We start from the raw sequence: 26,223 nt of genomic DNA, 5'->3' as shown, positions 1-26,223 counted from the left end.
TAACAAACAAGCAGCCAACCAATATTTCATTTAAACACATGCGATTACTGAGGAGTGATTTACTTCCAATTATGTAGTCACTTTTGGAATAGGTGTGAGGTGGTAATGTATGTTTTGTGTATTTGAAGTGGAGAGTTCTATAAATGTTTATTAAATTTACTTATTAAGTTCTGGGTCTGAGTTCAAGTCCTGGATGTCCTTGTTAATTTTCTGTCTCGTTGATCTATAAAATCGTTAGCTCTTCTTGTTACATTGATCCTTTTGCCATTATGTAATGTCCCCCTTTGCCTCTTTTGATCTTTGTTGCTTTAAAGTCTACTTTATCAGAGGCGAGAATTGCATCTCCTGCTTTTTGTTTATTTGTTTATTTTTACTCTCTGTTTAGTTGGTAAATCTTCCCCCTTCTCTTTGTTTTGAGTCTTTGTGTATTGTTGCATGTGAGATGGGTCTGGATGCAGCATACCAATGGGTTTTGGCTTTTTATCCAATTAGAATATATATAAGTTTAATACTGGCATTTGATGCTAGCTGGCTGTTTTGCCCATTAGTTAGTGTAAATTTTTCATTGTGTTGATGCTCTTTGCTTTTTGATATATTTTTGGAAAGGCTGATATTGGTTGTTCCTTTATATATATAGTGCTTCTTTCAGAAGCTCTTGTAAAGCAGGCCTGGTGGTGGTGAAATCTCTAAGTACTTGTTTGTTCACAAAAGATTTAATTTTTCCTTCACTTATAAAGCTTAGTTTGGCTGGATATGAAATTCTGGGTTGAAAGTTCTTTTCTTTAAGGATGTTAAATATTGGTTCCCACTCTATTCTGGCTTGTAGGGTTTCTGCTGAGAGATCTGCTGTAAGTCTGATAGGTTTCCCTTTATGGGTAACCTGACCTTTCTCTCTGGCTGCCCTTAGTATTTTCTCCTTCATTTCAACCCTAATAAATCTGGCAATTATGTGCCTTGGGGTTGGTCTTCTTGAAGAATATCTTTGTGGTGTTCTCTGTATTACCTGGAGTTGAATATTACCCTGCCTTGCTAGGTTGGGAAAGTTTTCCTAAATGATATCCTGAAGAGTATTTTCCAACTTGGATTCATTCTCTTTGTCACATTCAGGTACACCTATCAAACGTAAATTAGGTCTTTTCACATAGTCCCATATTTCCTGGAGACTTTGCTCATTCCTTTTTATCCTTTTTTCTCCAATCTTGTCTTCTCGTTTCATTTCACTGAGCTGGTCCTCGACTTCTGATATCCTTTCTTCTGCTTGATCAATTCGACTGTTTAAGCTTGTGCATACTTCGCGAAGTTCTCGTGTTGTGCTTTTCAGCTCCATCAATTCACTTATATTCCTCTTTAAATTGTCCATTCTCATTAGCATTTCGTCAAACCTTTTTTTGGTTCTTAGTTTCTTTGCATTGGGTTAGAACAAGATCTTTTAATTCACAGAAGTTTCTTATCACCCACATTTTGAACCTGCTTCTGTTATTGGAACACACTCGTTCTCCATTAAGCCTTGTTCCGTTACTGATGAGGAATTGCGATCCCCTGTAGAGGGAGAGGCATTCTGATTTTGAGTATTCTCTGCCTTTTTAGGCTGGTTTCTTCCCTTCATTATATATTTATCCTTCTGTCATCTTTGTAATTACCAACTTTCTAACTAGGTCTCTGAGCTGACGTCCAACTTGTTGATTCCCAGCGCCAAAATCTGAGCAATCCACTGCGCTGGCCAAAACAGTGGTGTTAAGATTGATGGTGCTTTTCTGTCCGGGAATCTCCGGACTCTGCACCAAGAACTGCTGCGCTGAGGTGCCAGCAAAACCGCTGCGCTGGCTACAAGAGTCGCTCTGGCGACCTGTGGGGCTCCTCCGCTGGGAAGCTCTTGGTCCGTGAGCAACAAAAATTCGTCTGAAAGTGTGGCGTCCTCTCGTTCTCTGCGCTTTCTCTGGGAGCTACAAGCCCCAGCTGCTAGTGATCAACCATCTTGGAAGAAATATTTTTATCTCGTGATGTGTATTTTCAATGTCGTTTTCTTCCTTCAGCTCCACCTCTGGAGTAGTGGCCCGTGCTGTTGAGGACGTGAGTATGCCGTTCTGGCAAACTGTGTTCAGGGTGCAGCTTCCTTCAAGGTGGGCTCCACAGTCCACACAGATCCCTACGGAGAGCAGCTCATAGACTGAATAGAACATAATTTATCTTAGGCTTTTTTTTTTTTTTGTGACGGAGTCTCACTCTGTCACCCTGGCTGGAGTGCAGTAGCGCGATCTCGACTCACTGCAGCTTCTGCCTCCCAGGTTCAGAGGTTCTCTTTAGGCTTTCTTAGTTAAGAAGAATTGTTTTTGTCCCTTGATTTCCTTTGGAACATGAAATCAATCAAGCATCTGACACGCTTCCTCGTGGGAAGTCAGCTCCTGACCTGTAGTTCTATGTGAGGGAGTGACTTCACTTCCATTTGTTTTCCAGCCCAAATGATCAATCAGTGCGAATATGAACAAGTTCTAAAATTTAGAGCACCAAGAAAAGACAGAGAAATATAAAATCAGTGATGTCGAGTATGAACTTTGGGATTCTAAACTGGAATCAGGCATGATCGTTTCTCCTGAAAGCCTCCGTGCTTCTTAGTTTTACCCACGAGAACGCTGAGGAGTCACAAGGAGCCACCCAGCACCCTGGCTGGGGTCTGAGTACCAGGCTCACTCTGGAGAAACGCTCAGCAGACAACCCGCATCTGGGCTGGGAGAGGGAGTGGGTGAGAGGATCCTGGGGCACTCGCGGATCTGGGACAGCGAGGGAGGCCGCAGGATGGTGGGCTTGTCCCAGAACGTGGAGCACGTTGCAGGCGCTCCCTCCATGCAGGAAGGAAGCGAGGGGGCTGAGGAGGGCTGAGAGCAGACTGAAAGACAGCATTATCTTTACAATCTCGAGTTCATAATGATTTTTTTTAAAGACCTCACATTACCGTTTTGGGTGCTAGAACATCAACTCATTATTCTAAAAAGTGGTGAAAAAAGAAAAACAATTGTGAGGTCCTTCCTGGAGGAAACATGCTCAGGGCAGGTGCGTGCTTTTGAGGGAACAGGAGATTCTAGGCAATAAGCCCAGCAGATGATGAAATTGGAAAGCCATCATTTGAAACCCTAATGAAAGAATGAGTCCAGGTTCCTCGGAGGACGCTGGTCGAGGGTTGGTGGGATCTTCACGATGGGGGTTCAGGAGCCGCCTCAAACCCTCTAAACACTCTCGGCTTCCCTGAGGTTGGGGTGCAGAGACGTGGTGTCCCTCGATGGGTGCGGTGGGCGGGACAGGGCGGGACTGATGAGGCACTTCTCGAGGACGATCATTTTACAGGAGAGAAAACCATCTGCCAAATCCAGAACGAGGACGCTTCCCAGAGCAGACTGCCCGCTTTCTCTAATGATGGCTTTGTTCTAACGGAACGAGGACACAGTAGAATGACATGAGTCAGCCCCCGCGCATCCTGGTTTGGAGCCTGGCATTATTGGGACACTGGGGGAAGTCCAAATGTGTCCTGAGTGTGTGGGGGTCGAACCTTCTCCTCTGCCCTCCTAGGGTCCCTGACGGGGCCTGAGCATGAAACTGGCCTCAGGCAGGTTGATGGGAAGAGCGTGGACTCTTATGTGAGGTCTGCCTGACACAGAGCCTCCCAGGCAATGAGACTCAAGGAGTGGCACAGCCTGCACGCTGCCATGCGGGGCTGGGCAGAGGCCACTGTGGACAAGCCACCCAACAAGATGGGAGTTGGAGGGAAGGCAAGGGCTGTGTTAACAGGTGTGTCTGTGCAGAACTAGTGAAATAGACATGTATGTGTAAAGGAGAGTTTATTAGGTACTAACTCACACAATCACAAGGTCTCATAATAGCCATCTGCAGGCTGAGGAGCAAGGAGAGCCAGTCCAAGTTCCAGAACTGAAGGACTTGGAGTGCGATGTTCAAGGGCCGGAAGCCTCCAGCATGGGAGAAGGCCTGTCTCTCTTCACATTCTCCTGCAGGCTCTATATTCAGCTGTCAGCCGATTACATGGTGCCCACCCCGAGTAAGGGTGGGCCTGCCTTTCCCAGCCACTGACTCTAATGTTCATTTGCTTTGGCAACAGCCTCACAGACAAACCCAGGATCAATACTTTGTATGTTTTAATCTGACAATCAAGTTGACACTCCTCAGTATTACCCATCACAGACCCCATCTACTGATGAGAATGGGCATTGCCTCTGGTCCAGCGAGGGGGCTCTCATGGGGAGGGTCAGGTCCCGCTCTGCCCCTGGCCCAGCGAGGGGGCTCTCACGGAGAGGGTCAGGTCCCGCTCTGCCCCTGGCCCAGCTTGGGAGCTCTCACAGGGAGGGTCAGGTCCTGTCTTCAGTGCGGGAGGAATTGGGGAAATCCGAGCACTCTGCATGAGCCTCCTGCATCTTGAGCCTTTAAGTAAAGATAATCCTCATGCCAAAGTGGCTTATTTTAGGGTGACATATTCTGCCACTCTCCATGTGACATTAATTTGATAAGGTGTGATGAATGACATGGTGATTGTATTCTATAATTTCTTTTTAGAGACAGGGGAAGATGGTGGGGGAGTCTCACTGTTGCCCAGGCTAGTCCTGAACTCCTGGCTCACGTGATTTTCCTGCCTTTGCCTCCAAAGTTAGGATTACAGATGTCAGCCACCACACCTGGCCATTTGTGCTTTAAAAATGCTCTTATCACTTAAAAATGCAGACTATAGTACTTACAGACAAAATGATCAGTTTTCTGGTTTTGAACGTAAAGTTTGCTGAGGAACGGGAGGTGGTTGTGCAGGAGTATCTGTAAAACAAGAAAGACTGGCTGAATGGGAACCGCTTTCGGTGCAGGACGATTGCACCTGAGGACGCGCGATGCTGTTTCCTCCACTTCTGGGTATGTTAAAAAGTCCCCAGTGAGAACAGTTAAAAAATGCTGGGCTTCTCCTTCATTTAGCTTATTACGGTGATCGCAGAATGAATTTAAAAAGCATATGAAATGCTAAACACCTCACTAAGATTGGTAATTCTGAATTAACATGAAAGCCTCAGGACATGTCGGTCACACTGGGCTTTTGGAAGATGATTTTGTGTCCTGCTGATTACCATATGTCTCTTTGCTCTTCTACAAGGGCGGTCACCTGCATCAGTCTGATGATGGTCACGTATTGTAAACTTTAGAAACTCTTTTTTTAAAAGTATTTTTAGTTAATGGATTGATAGCTTTATATTTTTAAAAGAGGCCAAGAAAAATGTTAAAGCTGTATCTTAAAATTGCTCTTACTATGTCCCTGGAAAAAAAAAACTTTTAAAATTATTAAATTATTAGCTATTGATTGATTTATTTAGCTTCATTTAGGTAAAACTGACAAAAATTGTATGCATTCAGCATCTACAACATGGTGATTTTATAGACAGATGTATATGATTACCTTAAATGGCCTGAGATGGAACATTCTCTTTAGTTTACATCTGTCCAAATACTGTATGGATTTGGCCTACCTTATGAAGGAATTTCTTCCTTGAAGCCAAAAAAGATTCCCATAAAATCTTTTCCTGAAGCATTTCCCCTACAGGTTTTCTTCCAGTTGTTTAATCACTTTGGGTCTCACATTTAGGCCGTTGACCCATTTTGAGTTAATTTCTGTATAGTGTAAGAAGCGAGGGTCTAGTTTCATTCTTCTGTATATGGATAGCCACTTTTTCTAGTACCATTTATTGAAGAGACCATCCTTTCCTCAATGACTGTTCCCGGCATCTTCATAAAAAAATCAGTTTGCTGTAGATATGTGGGTTAATTTCTGGATTCTCTATTCTGTCTATGTGTTTTTATGCCAGTGCCATGCTATTTTGGTCACTACAGCTTTGTAGTATATTTTGAGAGCAGGTAGTGTGATTCCTCCAGCTTTGTTCTTTCTTCTCAGCATTTCTTTGGCCATTTGGAATCTTTTGTGGTTCCATACAAATTTTAGATTTTTTTCAATTTCTGTGAAAAATGTCATTGGTGTTTTGATAAGGATTGCATCGAATCTCTGGATTGCTTTGGGTAGTGTTGTCATTTTAACAATTTTAATTCTTCCAATCCTTGAGCATGTGGTGTTTTTCTATGTGTTTGCATCCCCTTCAGTTTTTTGTTAGCGTTTTATAATTACCCTTTTAGAGGGTTTTCACCTCCTTGGTTAAATTTATTCCTAGGTATTTTAAATATTTTGCAGCTATTGTATATAAATGGGAGTGTGTTTTAAATTTATTTTTTATTTAGTTCATTGTTCATATAAATAATACTGATTTTTGCATCTTAATTTTATATTCTGCAACTTTACTGAATTATTGTTGATCTTAATTTTCTTCTATTAATTTTGGGTTTGATTTGTTCTTTTATAGTTCCTTGAGGTGCATCATAATGTCATTTCTTTTAAATCTTTCTAGGTTTTTAATGTAAGCATTTATTGCTACAGACTTACCTCTTAATACTGCTTTTGCCATGTCCCATATGTTTTGGTATGATATGTTTCTATTTTAATTTGTTTTGAAGAATTTTAAATTTTCATAATTTCCTCTTTCATTCTTTGGTCATTCAAGAGTATGTAGCGTGATTTTGATGCATTTGTATATTTTCAAATGTTCCTCTTGTTATTGATGTGGACTTTTATTCTGTTATGGTCATATATGAGATGTGATTTTGATTAAAAAAAAAATGTTAGGCTGGACACATGGCTCACTCCTGCAATCACAGCACTTTGGGAAGCTGGGGTGGGTGGATCACCTGAGATTGGGAGTTCAAGACCAGCCTGAACGTCTCTACTAAAAATACAAAAAATTAGCCAGGCATGGTGGTGCATGCCTGTAATCCCAGCTACTTGGGAGGCTGAGGTAGGAGAACTGCTTGAACCTGAGAGGTGGGCATTACAGTGAGCCGAGATTGCACCATGGTACTTCAGCCTAGACAACTAGAGCAAAACTCCATCTCAAAACAAAACAAAACGCCAAAAACAAACAAACAAACAAAAACAAAAACAAAAAATTGTTGAGACTTGTTTTGTGTTCTAATGTGTGGTCAATCCTGAAGAATGTTCCATGTGCTGATGAAAAACAAACGTATTCTGTAGCTGATTGAGTGAAATGTTCTGTAAGGGTCTGCTAGGTCCATTTGGCTTATGGAATAGTTTAAATCCAATGTTTCTTTATTGATTTTATGTCTAGACGATCTGTCCAATGATGAGAGTAGGTTGTTGAAGTCCTCAGTAATTACTGTCTTACCCTTTAGATCTAATAATATTTGCTTTATACAGAGAGTGAAAAGATGTTTACAATTGTTATATTCTCTTGCTGAATTGATCCCTTATTGTATGATGTCCTCTTATCCTCTTCTTACAGCTTTTAACTTGAAGTCTGTTTTGTCTTACATAAGGAAGGCTACTCCTGATTGCTTTTGGTTTCTTTTTGATTGGAATATTTTTTTCCATCCCTTCACTTTCAGTCTATGTGTCTTTTTACAGGTGAGGTGAGGTGAGTTTCTTGTAGACGGTATATAGTTCGGTCTTGGTCTTTATTCAGCCAGTCTGTATCTTTTAAGTGGGAAATTTAATTTGTTTACATTCAAGGTTATTATTAATAAGTGAGGACTTACTCTCGTCATTTTATTGACTGCTTTTTGATTGTTTTATATATCCTTTGTTTCTTACTTCCTCTCATTGTTATCTTTTGCATTTAGGTGGTTTTCTGTAATGAGTTTGATTCCTTTTGCTTTCTTTGTGCATTGGCTATACAAGTGAGTTTTATAGTTTTGTATTTTTTTTTATGATGGTAGTTGTTGTCTTTTCACTTCCAGATGTAAGACATCTTGGAGTATTTCTTGTAAGTCTGGTTTTGTGGTAATGAATTCTTTTAGTTTTTACTTGTCTGTGAAAGATTTTATTTTCCTTTGTTTCTGAAGGATAGCTTTGCTGGTTATAATATTATTAGCTGAATTATTTTTTCTTTTAGTCAGTACTTTTACTATATTATCCCACTCTTTCTTGGCCTGCAAAGTCTCTGCTGAGAAATCTACTGTTGGTTTAATGGACTTATATGTGACTTAATGCTTTTCTTTTGCTGCTTTTAAAATTATTTGACTTTTGACAATTTGACTACAATGTGCCTTGGAGAGGACCTGCATGGGGGTTCTTCGAGCTTCCTGGACCTATATGTCCATTTCTTTCACAAGACTTGGGAAGTTTTATGCTATATTATTATTAAACATATTTTCCTCAGCTTTTCTCTTCTCTTTCTGGAATGCCCACAATACAAATATTGATTCACTTAATGCTGTTGCATGAATCTTGTGGCCTTTCTTCATTATTTTTTATTCTTTCTCTCTCCCTCTGTCTGCCTGTGCTATTTTGAAAGACCTGTCTTCAAGTTCAGAATTGTTTTCCTCCTATTTAGTCTAGTCTGTTGTTGAAGCTCTCTATTATATTTTTTATTTCAATGAAATAAAATTTTTATTTCTCTATTGTATCATATATTTCATCGAATTCTTTAGCTCTAAGATTTATTTTTTATAATTCTCTTTATTGAATTTCTCATTCAAATTATGAATTGTTTTCCTATGTTCATTGAATTGTATTTTCTTGTATCTCACCGAGTTTCCTTAAGATTGTTATTTTGAACTCTTTTTCTGGCATTTCATATATTTCCTTATAATTGGGGTCTGTTGCTAGAGGATTATTACTTCCCTTTGGAGGTTACATTATTTCCCTCCTTTTTCATGGTTGCTATGTCCCTGACATTGACTTCTATGCATCTGGTGGAAAAATTGTGTCTTCCAGTTTTATGGAGTAGGTTTCAGGAGGAAAGACTTGGGGTGCATGGTTCTAGGTGGACACAGTAATGTAATGTCCATGCAGTTCCTTTAGCTGTAATCCACACTAGAGGTGTTTGTTAGTTTCTCAATGGCCTATAATGAGGGAGTCTGTGGCAATAGTGATGTGGCTTTTCCAAGGGTAGTCTCTCAGGCCATAAATCAAGTTGGGGGTACACATAGGCACACAGTAGGTCACCCAACATGGAGTCTGGCTCATTGGTCTTGGAGCCACATGGCTGTTCCTCTGGCCAGAAGTGTGGGCACACAGTTGCTTAGGTGGCCAGGGAGTGTGTCTGCCAGGAGTGACCTATGAGGTTGTTTCTGTGATCCAGGACACAGATGCAAGGCTGCTCAGCTGGTCTGGGATGTGTCTGCTGGGGCCACTTCAAGGGGCTGTTTCCCGTGTCTGGGCCACAGCTGCATGGCTGCTTGGCTGGCCTGGGGGGCTATTTGCCAGGGGTGGCCCACAGGGCTGCTTCTCAGGCCTGGGACAAGGGCCCATGTTTGCTCAGCTGGCCTGGGGTATATCTGCCAGGGGTGACCTGTGTGGCTGTTTCTTGAGTCTGGGGTAAAGGTGCAAGGCTGCATGGCTGGTTTGGGGATATGCCCACTGATGATGGTGCAAGGGGCTATTTCTCAGGCTCTTACTGGGGACACACAGCTGTTGGGCCAGTCAAGGGCATGTCTGTTGGTGGTAGGGGTACTGTGGGGCTGTTTCTCAGGTCCTGAGTACAGGTGCACAGCTCCTCTTTTGGCCTGGAGGTGTATCAGCCACTAGGAGGCTCAGGGGCCTCTCCTGCTTGGGGAAGGGTGAGCAGCAGCTTGGCTAACTCCAGGGCAGGGTTGCTGTGGGTGGGACTGCCAGGCTACTCCTCTAGCTGGTGGGGGCAGTGATGAGGGTTGGTTTCCCTGCTGTGCAAGGCCAGAGTCACAGCCGATCCTGGACCAAGGCTCCATGCAGCTGGGCTTGTGACGTTCAGCCACCCGTCTAGGCTTGTCATCATGGGGAGGGAACTCCAGGGCTAGAGGACGGCCATGGCTTCTGACCCCAGAGCAGGGCATGCTCCAGAGGTGGCTCTGGTCTCAAGATGGCACGGTGCTGCAACAGCTTGGCTCACAGGGTGGCTGGGGGTGAGCACGGCACACCTATACTCCTAATCTGGGGCGATGGAGCTGTGTGAATTCCCTGCCACTCCCAAATGGCTCAGGGCTTGTGAAGACTGCAGGATTCCCCTGCTGTAAGAACTGTGGGTGATTTCTGTGGTGACAAGGGCCCAATGGGGATCTGCCATTTCCCTTTTCCCTGCAAGGAGAAGTCCCTCCTGACTCCAGGCAGATCTGATCCAGGCAGGGGAGATGGGGCTGCAGCAGCCAGATGCCTGTATACTCAGCTCTCCTGGACTTCCAATCAATACAGGGGCCTCTCCGCTCCTATGCTGCGTGCACACTCTGGCCAGATCTTAGCTCTTCCTTCCACACAGTCAGAGCTTGGCTATGTAGTCACTGCCTTGGTCCTTTCTTGGGCAGAGGGAGCTGAGCACCAGCTGTGTCTCCTCAGTGTCCTGCTTACTTCACTCCCACCGTGCAAATATTTTCTTTATCTCACTTGATGCCTTAAGCACCGGTATTACTGAGTCAAACAAAAGGAGACAGATGAAATCTTCAAGACCAGGACTTGCAGTTAACAGGACCTTATCAATCCTCTCCTTTTATAAGTGAACACACCGAGGCCTATCTAGTAATTGCCTTTCTACACTGCCCATGGCCTGTGTGCCTCCTGGTGAATCTGGAGGAGTGTTTCAGTGAGGAAACGCGTCCCGAGGCTGAGGCCTGGCCGCCGCTCTGGGGAGGCCTTGTTAGGATTATTAACATGCTGCGTTTGCTGTTACCATTCCCTGTTCCTTTATTCATTCTCTGGGCAGTCCTCTCCCGTTCCTGCCAAAGTTCCATTGCATCTTCAGATTCAGATATTTGAGGTTTTCCATCTTACCCGTCAAAATAGAATACAATTTTATTGGGGCATTTTGGATTATATATATATATATATAAATATATATATATATATTTTTTAATCAGTATAATCCAAGATGCTGCGTTTGAATTTGATAGGCCTGCTCGTTAAGGGCTTCATGCCATCAAATCTGCTGAGAAAGCAAGTGATCCGTTTTGTGACCTTGTGATTCTTGGCTCCCACATTATGTTTGTATTTCCAAAGTCTAAAGAGAGTTTGAGTTTACATTGGATGGGTAACGCGGCATTTCATTTCCATTTGCAATCTAATTCAGCGTTTAATCGTTTCGGATTCCATCTATTAATAAAGTCAATCTCGGAGAATCTGGCTTGCTGCTCTGGTTCCTGGCGGCTGTCTTAAAGGCTATTTATTTTTTTATTTAATTTATATCCACTGAGTTGATAATCCGACATGAGAGAACACATTTCTGGCTCTGTATCAAGTTCGGGTTGAACTGTCTTTGTTGGTCTGTGATTCTCCCTTATTGTTAAGTTTGACAGTTACTAAGTCGAATTTCTGAATATAGTCAGCAGAGCCTGTGGGTCAAATGACACTTACTTAGCTATTTGCAGCCGATGTAAAGCATATTTTGTATGCTTTTGTAGTGGCAGTTGGCAGGATTGATAGATTTGATACACCCAAGACAAAATTTTTGATGGTGAAACTGCATGGTCCTTAATTCATTACTGGTTCTTTTTTAACTCAGGTTCACCGGGCCCTGAACTACCATCAGCAGGACTGCTGATATCCACAGCAAGCAGCCTCGGCTCGCACAGAGCGCACAGATGTGCTGGGAGCGTGCAGATGTGCGGTGCCTCCTGGGTGCTTTGTTTCTGCCTCTGGGAGAGTCCCTCACTCTGTGGGTGTAAGGAGCAGTTGTTGTGTGGACTAAAAGCAGATCAGCAACTCCGGTGTCTTTTCAGAGTTTCAAATTCCCGTGTCTCACTACCTACTGGACGTGTGTGCGTGGCTTATGTCTCACACCTAGAACCTACAAGCTGAATTCTTGTTTTCTTCTTTAGATCAGCTCCTCTTGTCTTCCTCTGCTCAGCAAGAGGCAGCTCCATCCACCTGCCTTTTCATGCCAGAAACTTGGGTCACCGTTAAGTGTGGCCTCGTTTAATCCTTCACCACGTCTTGTCAATTCTGCAGTAAAAATCTTTCTCGGGTGTGTCTAAGGTATCCCCATTTTCCTCCCCATCGCTGCCCAGGCCCCGCGCACCTCCTGGGGCTGCTCCCGGCCTCCCGGATGGGACTGTTGATCCAGTCGCCAGTGAGGAGTGATCCCGCACTGCAGCAGCTCACCTCCTGGCTTGGAATTCTTCAGGGCATCTAGAGGAGGTTAAGGAAACGCATCTCCCCTCCTGGCATCCGACCTCTGTCCGCCTCTCCATCCTGTCCTGCGGCCTTGTCCCTGCCTTGGAGACTTTGCAGACCCCCTTCCCTCTGCTCAGCTGCCCTTCCTCTCTGCCTCTCTCACCTCATTTGCCCCCACCTTTCAGTTTTCAGGGTGAAGCCCACTTCCTCCACAAGGCTTCTTGGTGTCACAGTCTAAACTAAGCCACGCCCTTTTGCAATCTTATCGCATCTCTATTTTCCCTCAAGGTACTTAATGGTATTTAATGTACTTGTCTGTGGGCTGATTTGTTCCAGTCACTAGACTGTAAGCCTCAGCAGGGCCGGACTTCTGTCTCCTCATTCACCACGCAGACTCAAGGCAGGGTCCGGCAGGGTCCCTTCTCGATAGTATCTGTCACCTGAGTGAATAAACTAATGAAACGCGCACTCCTAACTCATTCCATGATGCTGGTCTCATCCATGCCTGGGACCTGTGCTGTGACTGGTGAGGTACGAGGGAAATTGAACTGTAGGCTGTGTGTGTGGCCTTGGTCACAGGACTTCCCCAGGCCTGCTGAAGATCTGTTCTTTCCAGTCCTCAAATTCTGGGTCTGAAAGGAGCTCTTTCAGGGTCTACGTTCAGTTCCACAAATATGAACCAATTGTTTTTTGTTTTTTGCTTTCTGTTTTTTTGAGACGAAGTCTTACTCTATTGCCCAGGCTGGAGTGCAATGACACGATCTCAGCTCACCATAACCTCTGCCTCCTGGGTTCAAGCAATTCTCCTGCCTCAGCCTCCCAAGTAGCTGGGATCACAGGCATGTGCCATCATGCCTGGCTAATTTTGTATTTTTAGTGAGACGGGGTTTCACCAGGTTGGCTAGGCTGGTCTCAAACTCCCGACCTCAGATGATCCGCCCACCTCTACCTCCGCCTCCCAAAGTGCTGGGATTACAGGTGTGAGCCACCGCACCTGGCCAATATGAACCAATTGTAAAGAATTTAAAATTGTGATAATGCCACATCTGTGTCGCTTTTACAGACTCATAGTCAGAGAAAGACTTGGATTTTTTTTCCTAGGGGGTACAAGGATTTAAGGAAGAAACTGTCCTTCGGTTTCTAGCAGTTTACGTCAACTCCTTATATTTTATTTTCTTCTTTCACCAATCAGTTATTCTTACCCTGGAAGCTGATTGGACAGAAACGACCTGTCATCACCTGCTTCTGAATGCACGCTTTCCAGAAAAGGCACCTGTGCTTTCCGAAGCCACGTTTGCTCTTGCCGGGGTCTGTCGCGTGTGTGGCATGCACAGTGGGGACTGCTTCTGTGTCTTGTTTGGAAAATGATCCACTTTTGCATAATGTCCCTGGGAATCCAGTTTTCTCATAGCAAAGCTTCCTCATGTTTTCTTGTTTCATGAGTACTTAATTTAACCTAAATTAAGGAATCAGAGACTCGGTGAAGTTACATCATAGCAGGCCTCAGGTGGCATGATAACATTTATTAGTGACACACGAAGATAATAACAAATACATTCTTCCACCTTTTTTTGTTACAACACAAGGAAATGGACATTCGTCCTGTGAGTCCTCGTTAGTTCAGTAATAAGCAGTAGAAGTTAGTGCTAACGGATACTTCAGAAAGGAAGTGCCCTGTGCCCATGTGCAGGTGCCATTGGAGGGTGCAGGCTAGAAACGGTTTCCTGGGTTCAGCCTTCCCTATAGGCAGGAATAATTCCCCAGGAGCCCAGGGAGCAGCCTGCGGGGGCGGCAGAGCTGTGGGAGAGCCCCGGGCTGCCGTCTCCTCATGGCATGGGCCCTGCACTTCCATCCCGCTAACTTTCCTCCCACCTGCAAGCCCTCAAGCCCGGGACCACCCTTTGCCACAGTCACAGGTCGAAGCGGAGATTCTTGAATGACATTCAGCGTGAAAACTTCAGATTCTCCTTTCAATTTAGGATTCTCGTTTCACGCTTTTCCCGCTTCATCTCAGATTTCTTTCTTTAAAATGGAGAGGGTGAATTAAAAGCACTTTTAGCTCTAAAATTTGATGACAAAGAATGTTATGCCCTAAATGCTTTTAAAGTTATCCTAGGAAATTGGATATAAATTAAAAATAGATGCTAAAGCAGGTAAATGTAAAGAGAACAGCCTGTACTGACTGCAGACTCTCAGCCAGGTGCTTTTCACAGGCTGTTTCGTGGGAACCTTGCGATTCCTGAGGCAGGTGCCACGGCGTCCCCCTGCAGGCGTGTGTGCAGCCTCTCTTCAGGGAAATGGCTCCAGATGGGCAGTCCCATCTTGAAAAGAAGGATGCTGTCAAGAGCCTGGAAATTTGGATAAAAGGAAGTTGATTAAAAAGCCGAGGGAAATGAATCCTTCCTGTGAGATCCAGGGGTGTTAGCAGCATGAGTGAGGAGGGTTTTTGGACAGGCAGGAAGGCATTTAAGCTGTGTGGAAAAACTAAACTGCACTGTGGAATAGTTTCAGACGTTTAAACTTGAAGCTCACACTGGAATGAAGTTCTGAACAGACGGGGACCTTTTGGACTCAGGCTTGTTTTTGCGGCTTAGCATGTTTCTCGTATGGGGCCCTTAAACTTCCGGGTCAGACATCGTGGCCCTTTGTGTTTTTCATGTGCTTTTCTTTGTGGTTAAAACTTGGACATTTGAAAACAGCAGTGAAATGCTTTGGGGTGTGCATTCCCGTGCGTTCGTACGGGAGCACTAGGATTACATTCTGGCATAGTATCAAGGAGCAGTACCTCAGTGGACAACAGAAAAATGAAACTATGCCACGAGAAAGGAGCACGGGGCCTCGGCCGGCGGCTGGATTGGGAAGTGGGAGGTCTGCTCTCGCGGCGAGGTCGGGAGCCTGGTCCTGGGGGATGTCAGAGCTTTTGCTTTGGTGTCTTGAGTGCGAAAGGACTGAAGAGCTGCTTCTGGCATAGGGGAGGCCACATTATCATGAAGAACGTGCAGGTCCCCAAACAGATTCTGGGACACGGTAACTGCCCAGCAAATACTCAGTGGAGACATAAGCTTCTTCCATGATAAAGCTGTGTAGGAGCGCAGGCGCGCGCAGCTGCCACACCCTGGCAATCGCTGCTGTGCTGGACAGAGACCATGGATGGCCCCACGGCCACCAGCGGCCCCTCCCGGCATTGCCAGAGCCACCGCGGGCGCATCTGCATTCCCACCCGTTCTCTCAAGAGTCATCCTAGGAAACTGGATACAAACTATGGTAACAAGTGGCCCCCCAGTCTGCCAGATCCAATCAAGAATTTGAAATAAGGACTCCAGCGACCTCTCGGCAACAGGTGACATTCTGCGTCACCCACTCCCCACCCCTTAACTTTCTTTCTTTGGCTTCGGCGACTTCATCTGCTTTCTTCTTTTCTAATTTGCTTTTGGGAAAGATTTCTACAGCCACGGTATAAAGGACAGGTGGGAGGGGTGCTGGACTGGAGGCAGAGGCAGCTGGGGGAAGCCAGGGCGCTGTTTCATTAGACTGGACTCTGGCAGCGGGCATGGAGCAGTGAGCAACCCAAGGCTGCCTCGGAGGCACTGCCAAGGCTTTGTCCCCCGGCACCGTGGGGCCGAGACTGGTGTCCAGTCACTGCTTCCTGAACTGCTCCATCCAGGTGCACGCCAGGGCTTCCTGCAGCCTTTCATCTTTGGCAACACGGTAAAGGTTCACTGATCATATCAGCATTTCACGTCGGAGACCTCACAGAATCCAGATGCAATAATGCTCCCACAGCCGCCCGCGACCGCCCCGCCCAGTGCCCCGTAGTCCCCCCGCGACTGCCCCGCCCAGTGCCCCCGCAGCCGCCCGCGACCGCCCCGCCCAGTGCCCCGTAGTCCCCCCGCGACTGCCCCGCCCAGTGCCCCCGCAGCCACCGACAGCCCCGCCCAGTGCCTCCGCAGCCACTGACTGCCCCGCCCAGTGCCCCCGCAGCCGCCGACTGCCCCGCCCAGTGCCCCCTCAGCCGCTGACTGCCCCGCCCTGTGCCCCCGCAAACGCTGACTGCCCCCCCAGTACCCCGCAGCCGCACGCGATCGCCCCGCCCAGCGCTCACCTAGCTGCCCACAAACAGCAGCAGCAAGAACCAGAAACAGCTGTTGAATCTCCAGCTTTTGTCTTTACAAAATAGGCCACTTCTTTGACCTGTTATTGCAGATACACACACACACACACACACACACACACACAACTAAAAAGAAGGTGTGCAGGTGTCATCCACTAAACACTGTTATGGAATAAACCAAATGCCTGTGTGTTGTTCGCCACTGGAATTGTTTTAATTCTTTTATTACCCCTGCTTTGTCATGAGTACACATTTTGCTTCAGAACTGGAACCAAGCTAGGTCATCTTTGCTTGGGTGAAACTAAGTTCAGATTTCTTCTGAAAAATGCCTTTGCTTCTCTTACACACACTATAATTGAAGAATACAGTCCAGCAAGATCAAAATTTGTTTTTAAAACAGACGTTTTAGCCAGGCACAGTGACTCATACCTGTAATCTCAGCTCATTGGGAGGCCAAGGCAGGAGGATCACAAGACCAGGAGTTTGAGACCAGCCTGGCTAATATAGTGAAACCCTGTCTGTACTAAAAATACAAAAAAATTAGCTGGGCATTGTGGCGCATGCCTGTAATCCCAGCTACTTGGGAGGCTGAGGCAGGAGAATTGCTTAAAACCCGGAGGTGGAGGTTGCAGTGAGCCGAGATCGCGCCACTGCACTCCAGCCTGGGCGACAGAGCGAGGCTCCATGTCAAAAAAACAAACAAAAAACCCAAACAGATGTTTTAGTTCCACCAGTTATAACTGATGGTGACTGAGATGTGACTTCTTCAGCTACACGAAAACCTTACATCTCACGCGCACGATCAAGGGCCCTTAGAGGCAGTGATTTGGGTGTTGAACCCTCAGCCCGTGGCAGATTGAGGAGCTCTGTGGTTTATTCCTCTTTATGGGGGTTGGCAAAGCTGGTCGGGAAGGGCCCAGAGAGTTAACATTCTCGTCTCTGAAGGCCACGTGGTCTCCAACTCAATCATCCAACTTTGTCCTTAAGGAAAAAGCAGCCAAACACAGCATGTAAACAAAGGGTGGGGATGGGTTTCAGGCAAACTGAGCTGTTTAGAGAAACAGGCGGCGGCTGGGGTTGCTGGGGTGGCCGGGATGGCTGGGTCCGTGGGGCGTGTGTTTAATGCAGCCCAGGAAGTCTTAAAACATCATTTTACTCACTTCTTTCAGGAAAGTTTTGGTGAAATGTGATCGTCCTGGTCACCCTCCAATTAATAAGACATACCATTTCGAAAGGTAAGTGCTTTTCAAGATGTCATATAAGGCAAACTGCCACATTAAAAATACAAATTTTGCCTTGGGGTTTGAGTAATGAAATGTCCAATTTGTCCTATCATTGTGACTAATTGTGATTGTAAATACAGACTGTTCCTGACATAGATTTCTCAACTTTAGGAAGGTGTGAAAGAGATACACATTCAGTAGGCACTGTGCCTTCGTACCCATTACAACCCTTCTGTTTTTTGCTTTCAATACAGTATTCAATAAACTATGTGAAACAGTCAACACTTCAGTGTACAATGAGCTTTCCATTTGGTGATTCTGCCCACCTGTAGCTAATGTGTGTGTTGTGGGCATATTTAAGGCAGGCTAGGCTGAGCTGCGATGCTCGGTAAGTCAGGTGTATTAGACGCATTTGCAACGTGCAATATTTTCAACCTACAGAGGGTTTCTCAGGTTCTAACCCCATCATAAGTTGAGGGACATCTGTGATCCATATGTGCATTGTTTTACATAAATCAACATTTCTTGTATATCCAGTTTGTTGACAGTAATTTCACTGTGATGATAGCAACTAACTGTAAGCCTTTTTGGTAGAAGCCTTCCTCGGCACCTGGTCGTGGTGTGTTCCCAGGGTGGCGGGAGAGCCTGGAAAGGCTGAGGCATGCGTGGCCTCTGGAAGGCCCTGCCCATCCTCCCTCAGCTACCAAGAGCGGGCGAGCGGTCCAGCTCCCAGGCTCTGCCCTCTTGCTCCACGGAGGGACGTCAGTGCCTGCGGCCTCTTCCTCTCGCCGGCAGCAGCCTGTGTCGCCTGACAGGGTCAGAGCTGGAGATGGGCAGGGGGTTCCCCTCAAGCCTCAGCTGAGCACTGACCAGCGCAGGAGCAGGAAGAAGGACGAGGCCGGGAAAGAACCAGCAGAGGGAGAAAGTCTGCGGGGTTTGTACAGGTCTGGGGGTTGCGAGTGCTCCCGCCAGGGCAGAAACACCCCGGGATCCACGAGGCCGTGGGTGGAGGAAAGGCTGCTTTCCCGGCGCCACCCGGAAGAACTGAAACGCGAGGCTCCAGGGGTCAGGTTGTTCCCAAGCAACCGCTGGCATCCCATCGCAAAGCTGAAGAATGACCGGGATTAGGCGTCAAAACATGGCTCGCCCAAGTCGGAGTGACTAGCAAAGTCTGACAGCAGAAGTTACAGACATGACTCAAGGAAGCAGGAAAGTATCAGTTCTAACGAGAAAACTGCGGCAGCAGAAATCGAGCCAGAAGTAACACAAATGACAGAATTAGTGGGGAGGCGAAAACGGTGATCATGAATCTGTGTGTTCAGGGACGTAGAGGAAAATGCAAACACGTCGAGAAGAGATAAGAAAAGTTAAAAAAAGACCCGAATAAAACCTCTAGAGATGAAAAAAAAATACCGCAGAGGAGATGCGAATGTTCTGGTTGGGATGGCGGAGAAAGCCGGGTGACCGGCGACGCGGCGGAGACGGCTCACGCGAGACCCCGGACGCGGCGCGGAAACGGCTAAGGCTAACGCGAGACCCCAGGAAGCTCCATGGCGAGCGGACAGCGGGCTCCGGGGACGGCTGCGCAGGCGCGGCCCATGGTGGGGATGGACCCGAGGTCCCTGGATGGCTCACTTGAAATGGTGAAAATGATCAATTCCGCGGTGTGTATTTTTTACCACAATTAAAAAGGAAGTGATCAGAGTGTCACGGCGCCAGTAAAGCTGAATACGGAGGGAATCGCGGTCCCAAAAGGTGAAGGGACTGCGCGCTCAGAGAACAGTTTGAAGCAATCATGTCCCCAGATTTAAAAAATCTGATAAAAACCGTAAGCCTATAGATCCAAAGAGCTCAAGACATCCCGAGCATAAGAAACACCGGGGGCAGGACTGACACCAAGGCACCTCCTAGTCAGATTGCTGTTAAAACCAGACCTGAAATCACAGCGTGTAAAGACACGTCGAAGACTCGGGGTCAGACATGGAAATATTGTTAGGTTTCTCCACGGAGCAGTGCAAATGGGAAGACAGAGGACCAGCACCTCTAAAGTACGGACAGGGAAACAGTTCATCCAGAGCTCTGTGCCAGTGAGAATGTCTTTCAAAGACAAAGACGTTTCCAGAGGTGCGAAAGCTGAAAGGATTAATCGCCAGAGACGCACCACGAGGAGTGTATGACCAGATCTGTACCGCAGGACCTGTGGGCATATGCAAAGTACTCTTTTCTTATTTAAAAGAAAGTCTCTTCCAAATCTAGTTAACTAAAGAAAAATAACGACATACTGTGAAGCTCATGACACATGTAGACACAGGATGTGTGTGAACAGCAGCACGAAGGCTGGGAGTGGGTGTGCGGTGTACCTTCGTGGGGTCTTTATTCTGTATGTTAGGCGACAGAATCCGGTCATAGGCAGCCTCTGATAAGTTACATGTGGAAAACCCTAAAATAACCACCAAAAGCAACAATAACAAGCCTAGAGGTATCTACAATAAGCTAAAAACAAGATAAATGGAATTATAAAAAATCCTCAATCAAAAATAAACGTCAGGAGGAAGGATTTAAAAGATGGAAAAACAACAGAAAAAATATATTTACCTGAATGCTAACATTAATCAAAGGAATGCTGTTCTAGATCTCAATAAAGCTGTTTTGTAAAGAAAGAAAGGTGGTCAGTGCAATGGCAATCAAAATCACAGCAGGGTGTTTTGTGGAGATGGAAAAACTGATGATAAAATGTGTACACAAGCTGAAGGAACTATAATAAACAAAACCACGTGGGAAAAGGACAGAGTTGGAGGACTTACTTCCTGATTTAAAGACATGAAATCGCTAAGCCAGTGTGATAGAGGCAAACCAACAGACACATCATGAATGGGACGGCAGAGAGTCTGGAAATAAACCCACACGGATGCAGGCAGCTGACTTTAACAGTTTTACTCTTTTAATTGTGGGTGCTGTCCTCTCAACTCAAGACGGTAGTATTCTGAGATGTCTACCTTCCATGCTGTTGAGAGAATGTTTCTGGAAGAGCTGGAGAAACCTATTTTCTATAAAACATCTGAGTCCCAAAGCCAAAGTCATCAGAAGCAGCAGCAAGAACTGATCCTCCCTCCCCAGCTTCTGCTGCTTCAGAGAAGCTCCCGCAAAGGCAGATTGTGGTGAACGTTTCTCCTTTCTCTTTGCTTCAGATGACCCGCGAGTTTACACGCTGTGCTAACCTACTTCTGTTTATACAATTCATGTGTTTTTTTTTTTTTTTTTTTTTTTTGAGACAGAGTTTTCGCTCGTTACCCAGGCTGGAGTGCAATGGTGCGATCTCGGCTCACCGCAACCTCCGCCTCTTGGGTTCAGGCAATTCTCCTGCCTCAGCCTCCTGAGTAGCTGAGATTACAGGCACGCGCCACCATGCCCAGCTAATTTTTTGTATTTTTAGTAGAGATGGGCTTTCACCATGTTGACCAGGATGGTCTCGATCTCTTGACCTCGTGATCCACCCACCTCAGCCTCCCAAAGTGCTGGGATTACAGGCGTGAGCCACCGCGCCCAGCGAATTCATGTGCTTTTTGTATAAAAGTTCACTGTAAAAAATATACATGACATAAAAGTTTACCATTTTAGGCTTTTTTAAGTATACAGTTCAATGGGATAATGTATGATCTGGTTCCACCATCACCACTATCCATCTTCAGAACATTTTTTACCATCCCATCCTGAAACTCCATACCCATTAAACACTACCTGTTCGTTTCTCCTCCCTCAGCTGCTGGCAGCCACTGTTCCACTTTTCACCTGAGATGTCCTATCTAAGGCATCTGTGCATTTTATCTAAGTCCGGTAGCAAAGGGAGGTTCTTTGCAGTAAGCCATTCTGGAAATTACCGATGGTGCTGGGATTTCTTAGCCTTTACAGTTTTGTTCAGGATCTTGGAGCATGGGTAAAGTTCACCATTGTCAGCTTTTTCTCTAGATGAATTTAAGAGTTTTCTCTTTGACTTTGGTGTTCCAAATCAAAGTGAAACTGCACTGCTTCGTTCTGCAGTTTCTGAGTTTTTTGTTTGTTTTACTTTGTTTTATAATACCACTTGGGACTTTAAATCTTTGAATTAATGTCATTCTTTAGCTGAAAAATTATCAGGCAAAATCTTTTAAAAAGATTTTGGTTTCTCTTGGTAACTCTATTATGCACGGGAATAATTTAAGTAAAAATCTTTTTTTTTTTTTTTTTTAAACTGTGCTTCAGAGTAATCTGGTGTTGGGCTAGGTGAGGACGGGAAGAGGATTGGCCTGATTCCTTCCAGGGGTTTTATACTGTGGTTGAGAACTAGGCTTGGGATGGGGGGCTTGGGAGATCTTTGCAATGATAAGTAATATCAACATTGGCAGATAAGATAAAGCAATCAAAATAGCTGACATAATTGGCCAAGGATGGACAAGAAAGGAATGTTGGGGGCCGGGTGCGGCGGCTCCCGCCTGGAATCTCAGCACTTTGGGAGGCCACGGTGGGCAGGTCATCTGAGGTCAGGAGTTCAAGACCAGCCTGACCAACATGGCAAAACCTTCTCTCTACTAAAAATACAAAAAAATTAACTGGGCATGGTGGTGCACGCCTGTAGTCCCAGCTACTTGGGAGGCTGAGGCAGAAGAACTGCATGAACTCGGGGGGTGGAGGTTGCACTGAGCCGAGAATGTGCCACTGCACTCCAGCCTGGATGACAGAGTGAGACTCTGTCTCCAGAAAAAAAAAGAAAGAGAGAAAGAGAGAAAAAGAAAGAAAGAAAAAGGGAAAGAAAGAGAGAGAAAGAACGTTTGTAATGGAGCAGAGCTAATGAGGGAAGTACCTCTGGGGAAGAGGCCTTGAGCATGGCCTCGAGCTCTGGAGGTTTAGGTAGGACAGTCATCCCCACAGAGGATGGAGACTCATCTGAGACGTGGGGAGTGTCACTGACGAAGGACCTGGAGGTGTCGCTCAGGAACATCTCCTTCGTGACGAATTCTTCTCGGTTTCCCTGCGTCCCTTGGTTGGACGACTTCTCATATCCTGCACCTGCTTCAGCTCTTGGAACAGGGTTTGGCGCATTGTAGTATCTGCTTCCGCCGTCGACTTTGCAGCTAGAGCCGGAGCCCGGCAGGGCTGGGACAAGGTCTTACCTTGAATCCCAAGAAATGAGGATATCATTTAAATCGCGTTTAAAACTGTGGCTTGCTGGATGATGGCTAGACCGCGTCAGCTGGCATCAGTGGTGGATACATTGTGGGAAAAGCTTTTTCCTTCCTCCTGACCCCACCTCCAATCCTTGCACTTTGCGGTCACACACCCTAGACTGTGCTTGAAAGAGCCAGTTTGAGGAAGCATGTGACCTGCTGATAAAGGATTGGGCTGAATGTTTAGAGTCAAATGCACAAAAGGGCTGAAGGATTTGATGAGCACTTTTGGGTGCTTAGCACCAAGCTGCAGAGGAGGAATAAAGTCGGGTGGGACTGGGAATGAAAAGTTGAGAGTCTGATCCTTTCCCCACGCTGCTCATGCACAGGCTGTGAATATCGTTCACCCCTGCAAGGCAGTCAGAGTCCCACGGAGTGCATGGCTCAGTGCCGAGTGACAGAGAAGTTCCCGTGGGCAGGACAGTCACGGAGCTGCCAGGGCTTGAGCTGGGTGGCATTTAGTCACACATGTCACCGTCACGTGGCCCTTGACAGTCTCCAAGTACTTCCAGGCCCTTGACCGTCCCAGGAGGGCCGGAGGGGGAAGCTTCAACTCTAGTTCAAAGATGCTTTTAGTAAGTGGTGGCCTCGGGCAGAAGGTCTTGGTGTTTGGATGACACCAGGCTGCTGCATAGCCAGTGAAGCAGTGCAGGCCAGGGTGCTGTGGTAGGGACACCACCCTCGGGTCATGTGACCTTGTTTTGGGGAGGAAGGAGGTGGAACAGCCGCATCGTTGATGTTGACACATGTCTTCTCGGAAGGCTCCGAATCAAGATGAATACGCCGAGGACACTCAGGGTCGAAGGGAAAGGGCAAAATTGTGCTTCCAGAACAATGGAAGCGTTTGTGCCACATGCTGTGTGTCTATAGCAGTAAGGGAGACTTTAGGTCTCCGCAAGAATTTATTCTGGGGTGATATCGTTTAGCATTCAGGATCATCTTGTTTTTATAAACGGCGGAGCAGCTGGTTCTTAGGAAATCAGTACACTGTTCGTTTTTATAACAGCTTTTTATGGAACTAACACATGTCAAAATATTTTATTTCTATTAAAAAAATGCCAACGCTTTCAGCCCTTAACTTATTTTAAAAATAAATTTGTATTAGGGAAAAGTTTAATTCTTATTATTCGGAAAAAAATATTAATAGGCCCAGAGTCAGAAGAAGGTTATTTCCTAAGTGAAATAAAAATATTATTTAAAAAAATGAAAAACCAAGAGTAATGCCATTGATTCGAAATGCAAGGAGAGAAAGAGTAAGTAATGGTTATTGTTCTGAGGACAGTCGTTTATCAGGAAGCTGACGGCCTCCTGGCTGTGTTCCCACAGAACAGGAATTTACAGTATGATGTTCCTCACCCACACATTTGTGTTACATTTCTATAGTCATTCAAGTTCAAGGATTTTCTCAGCACCTGTTATGTGCCAGGCACCCTGTTAGACACAAGGGATGTAGGCGAGACGAAGGCAGCAGTTTTGCCACCAAGACCTAAAGCTGTAGGGACCGTGCCGAGGAGGCTGCGCTGAGCACGGAGGCCACCAACACAGCAGCGGGGCGGGAGGCGGGGACGGGGGAGGCGGGGACGGGGAGGCGGGGACGGGGGAGGCCCTGGACACGGGGAGGCGGGGACGGGGGAGGCGGGGACGGGGGAGGCCCTGGACCCAGGGCTCCACAGCTCAGCTGACCAGGAGTTGACCAGGCAGAGAAAAGGGGAAAGGAGGCCGGGGCGGTGCCTCATGCCTGTAATCCTAGCACTTTGGGAGGCAGAGACGGGTGGATTGCCTGAGCTCAGGAGTTCGAGACCACCCTGGGCAACATTAAAATACAAAAAATGTTATTTTGTATTTTTTATATTTGTATTTAAAAGTTAAAAAAGATCTCGGCCCCGAGCATCTTCCCACGCATTGAGAAGGGGTTTCGCCCACTGCCGGGACTGGTCTCCCTTTGCGTCATGCATATGGCAACATCTCATCAGGGACTCCCTCCGTGTAAAATTAATCCTGCCGCTGGGGATGACGTGGAGCCACTGAGCGTCAGGACACACTTGAAAATGAAGAAGGGAAAAACTTGGTTCCAGCTAAGTCAAAACCTGCAGTTCAGGATACGGAGGCTCACATCACAGCTGCTTGACCAAGTGCAACCAAGCGGGAGTGCTGGCAGCCGCCAGGGAGTCCGCGCTCACTGCACTCCCGTCTGTGTTCAGATTGGGCAGGAAGCTGCGTTTTGCGGATGTGACTTCCTGTTTCGTGTTATTTGTACCCAGAGCCACATGAGGTTCCGTTTTCAGAGCAGACATCTAGTCCCCTGGTATCCACTCAAGTTCTGCTGAACTGACCTGGAGCTGAGGAAAACAAGACTTTTAAGAGCTGGAACATAAAAATCAAGTGTTATCTATCATATACTGCTGAGTGTGATTTTCACTTTGTTATCTTTGGGTCCTGTCAAGTAGAGCTAATTTAGTTATGGGATAATTATATCCTCCCTCGCTCCCTCCCTTCCCTTCTCCCCTCTCCTCCCCTGTTCCCTTTCCTCTCCCTTCCCTCCCTCCCTCCCCTTCTCCCCTCTCCTCCCCTGTTCCCTTTCCCCTCCCTTCCCTCCCTCCTTCCCTCCCCTCCTCCCCTCCCTCCCTCCCCTGTTCCCTTTCCCCTCCCTTCCCTTCCTCCCTCCCTCCCTCCCCTTCTCCCCTCTCCTCCCCTGTTCCCTTTCCCCCCTTCCCTTCCTCCCTCCCTCCCTCCCCTTCTCCCCTCTCCTCCCCTGTTCCCTTTCCCCTCCCTTCCCTCCCTCCTTCCCTCCCCTCCTCCCCTCCCTCCCTCCCCTGTTCCCTTCCCCTCCCTTCCCTTCCTCCCTCCCTCCCTCCCCTTCTCCCCTCTCCTCCCCTGTTCCCTTTCCCCCTTCCCTTCCTCCCTCCCTCCCTGCCCTTCTCCCCTCTCCTCCCCTGTTCCCTTTCCCCCCTTCCCTTCCTCCCTCCCTCCCTCCCCTTCTCCCCTCTCCTCCCCTGTTCCCTTTCCCCCCTTCCCTTCCTCCTTCCCTCCCTCCCCTTCTCCCCTCTCCTCCCCTGTTCCCTTCCCCCCTTCCCTTCCTCCCTCCCTCCCTCCCCCCCCTTCTCCCCTCTCCTCCCCTGTTCCCTTTCCCCTCCCTCCGTCCCTTGCAAGCACTTGTCACTTTGTTTATGCTTATTTTATTTTTATAGCAGAAAGCAGTATCTTTACTCTTTCTTAACCTCTGTTATGTTGAAAAATAACACAAGTTAATCTTTTGTTGACGAATCTCGATGGTGTTGGGGGGTGGGAGGTACACAGGGCACTGAGTTCCCGGGTTTCTGAGCCCGCCTGTAGGGTCGCTTTCTGCTGCTTCTATTAATGCAGCATTTTCACTTGGTCTCTCAGGGTTTCTGGTCCAGCAGCGTCTCAGAGCTCGGTCTTTGGAGACGTATGCCCCCTACTCACGTCTCTCTTGGATGGGTGAGTTAAAATATTGTTAAAGCCAGTCTTCATAGTCACATTTAAATATAA

At 46.7% G+C, this 26,223-nt stretch overlaps 1 protein-coding gene across 1 annotated transcript in view; it reads left to right on the top strand.

Moving 5' to 3' along the window:
* KIF25 (kinesin family member 25) overlaps positions 1–26,223 on the top strand; it is a 63,218-nt gene that overhangs the window by 21,000 nt on the left and 15,995 nt on the right. The window contains 4 exon segments of the mRNA XM_064361252.1: positions 2,034–2,070; positions 10,658–10,664; positions 17,464–17,524; positions 26,098–26,172. Coding sequence (XP_064217322.1) covers positions 2,034–2,070; positions 10,658–10,664; positions 17,464–17,524; positions 26,098–26,172 — 180 coding nt within the window.

Source organism: Aotus nancymaae, unplaced genomic scaffold (genome assembly GCF_030222135.1).
Source record: "Aotus nancymaae isolate 86718 unplaced genomic scaffold, 86718_ANA_hifiasm-v0.15.2.pri h1tg000040l, whole genome shotgun sequence".
In the NCBI taxonomy this organism is placed as follows: domain Eukaryota; kingdom Metazoa; phylum Chordata; class Mammalia; order Primates; family Aotidae; genus Aotus; species Aotus nancymaae.
The sequence above is the reverse complement of the archived record's forward strand: the minus strand, read 5'-3'. Positions and strand labels throughout refer to the sequence as shown.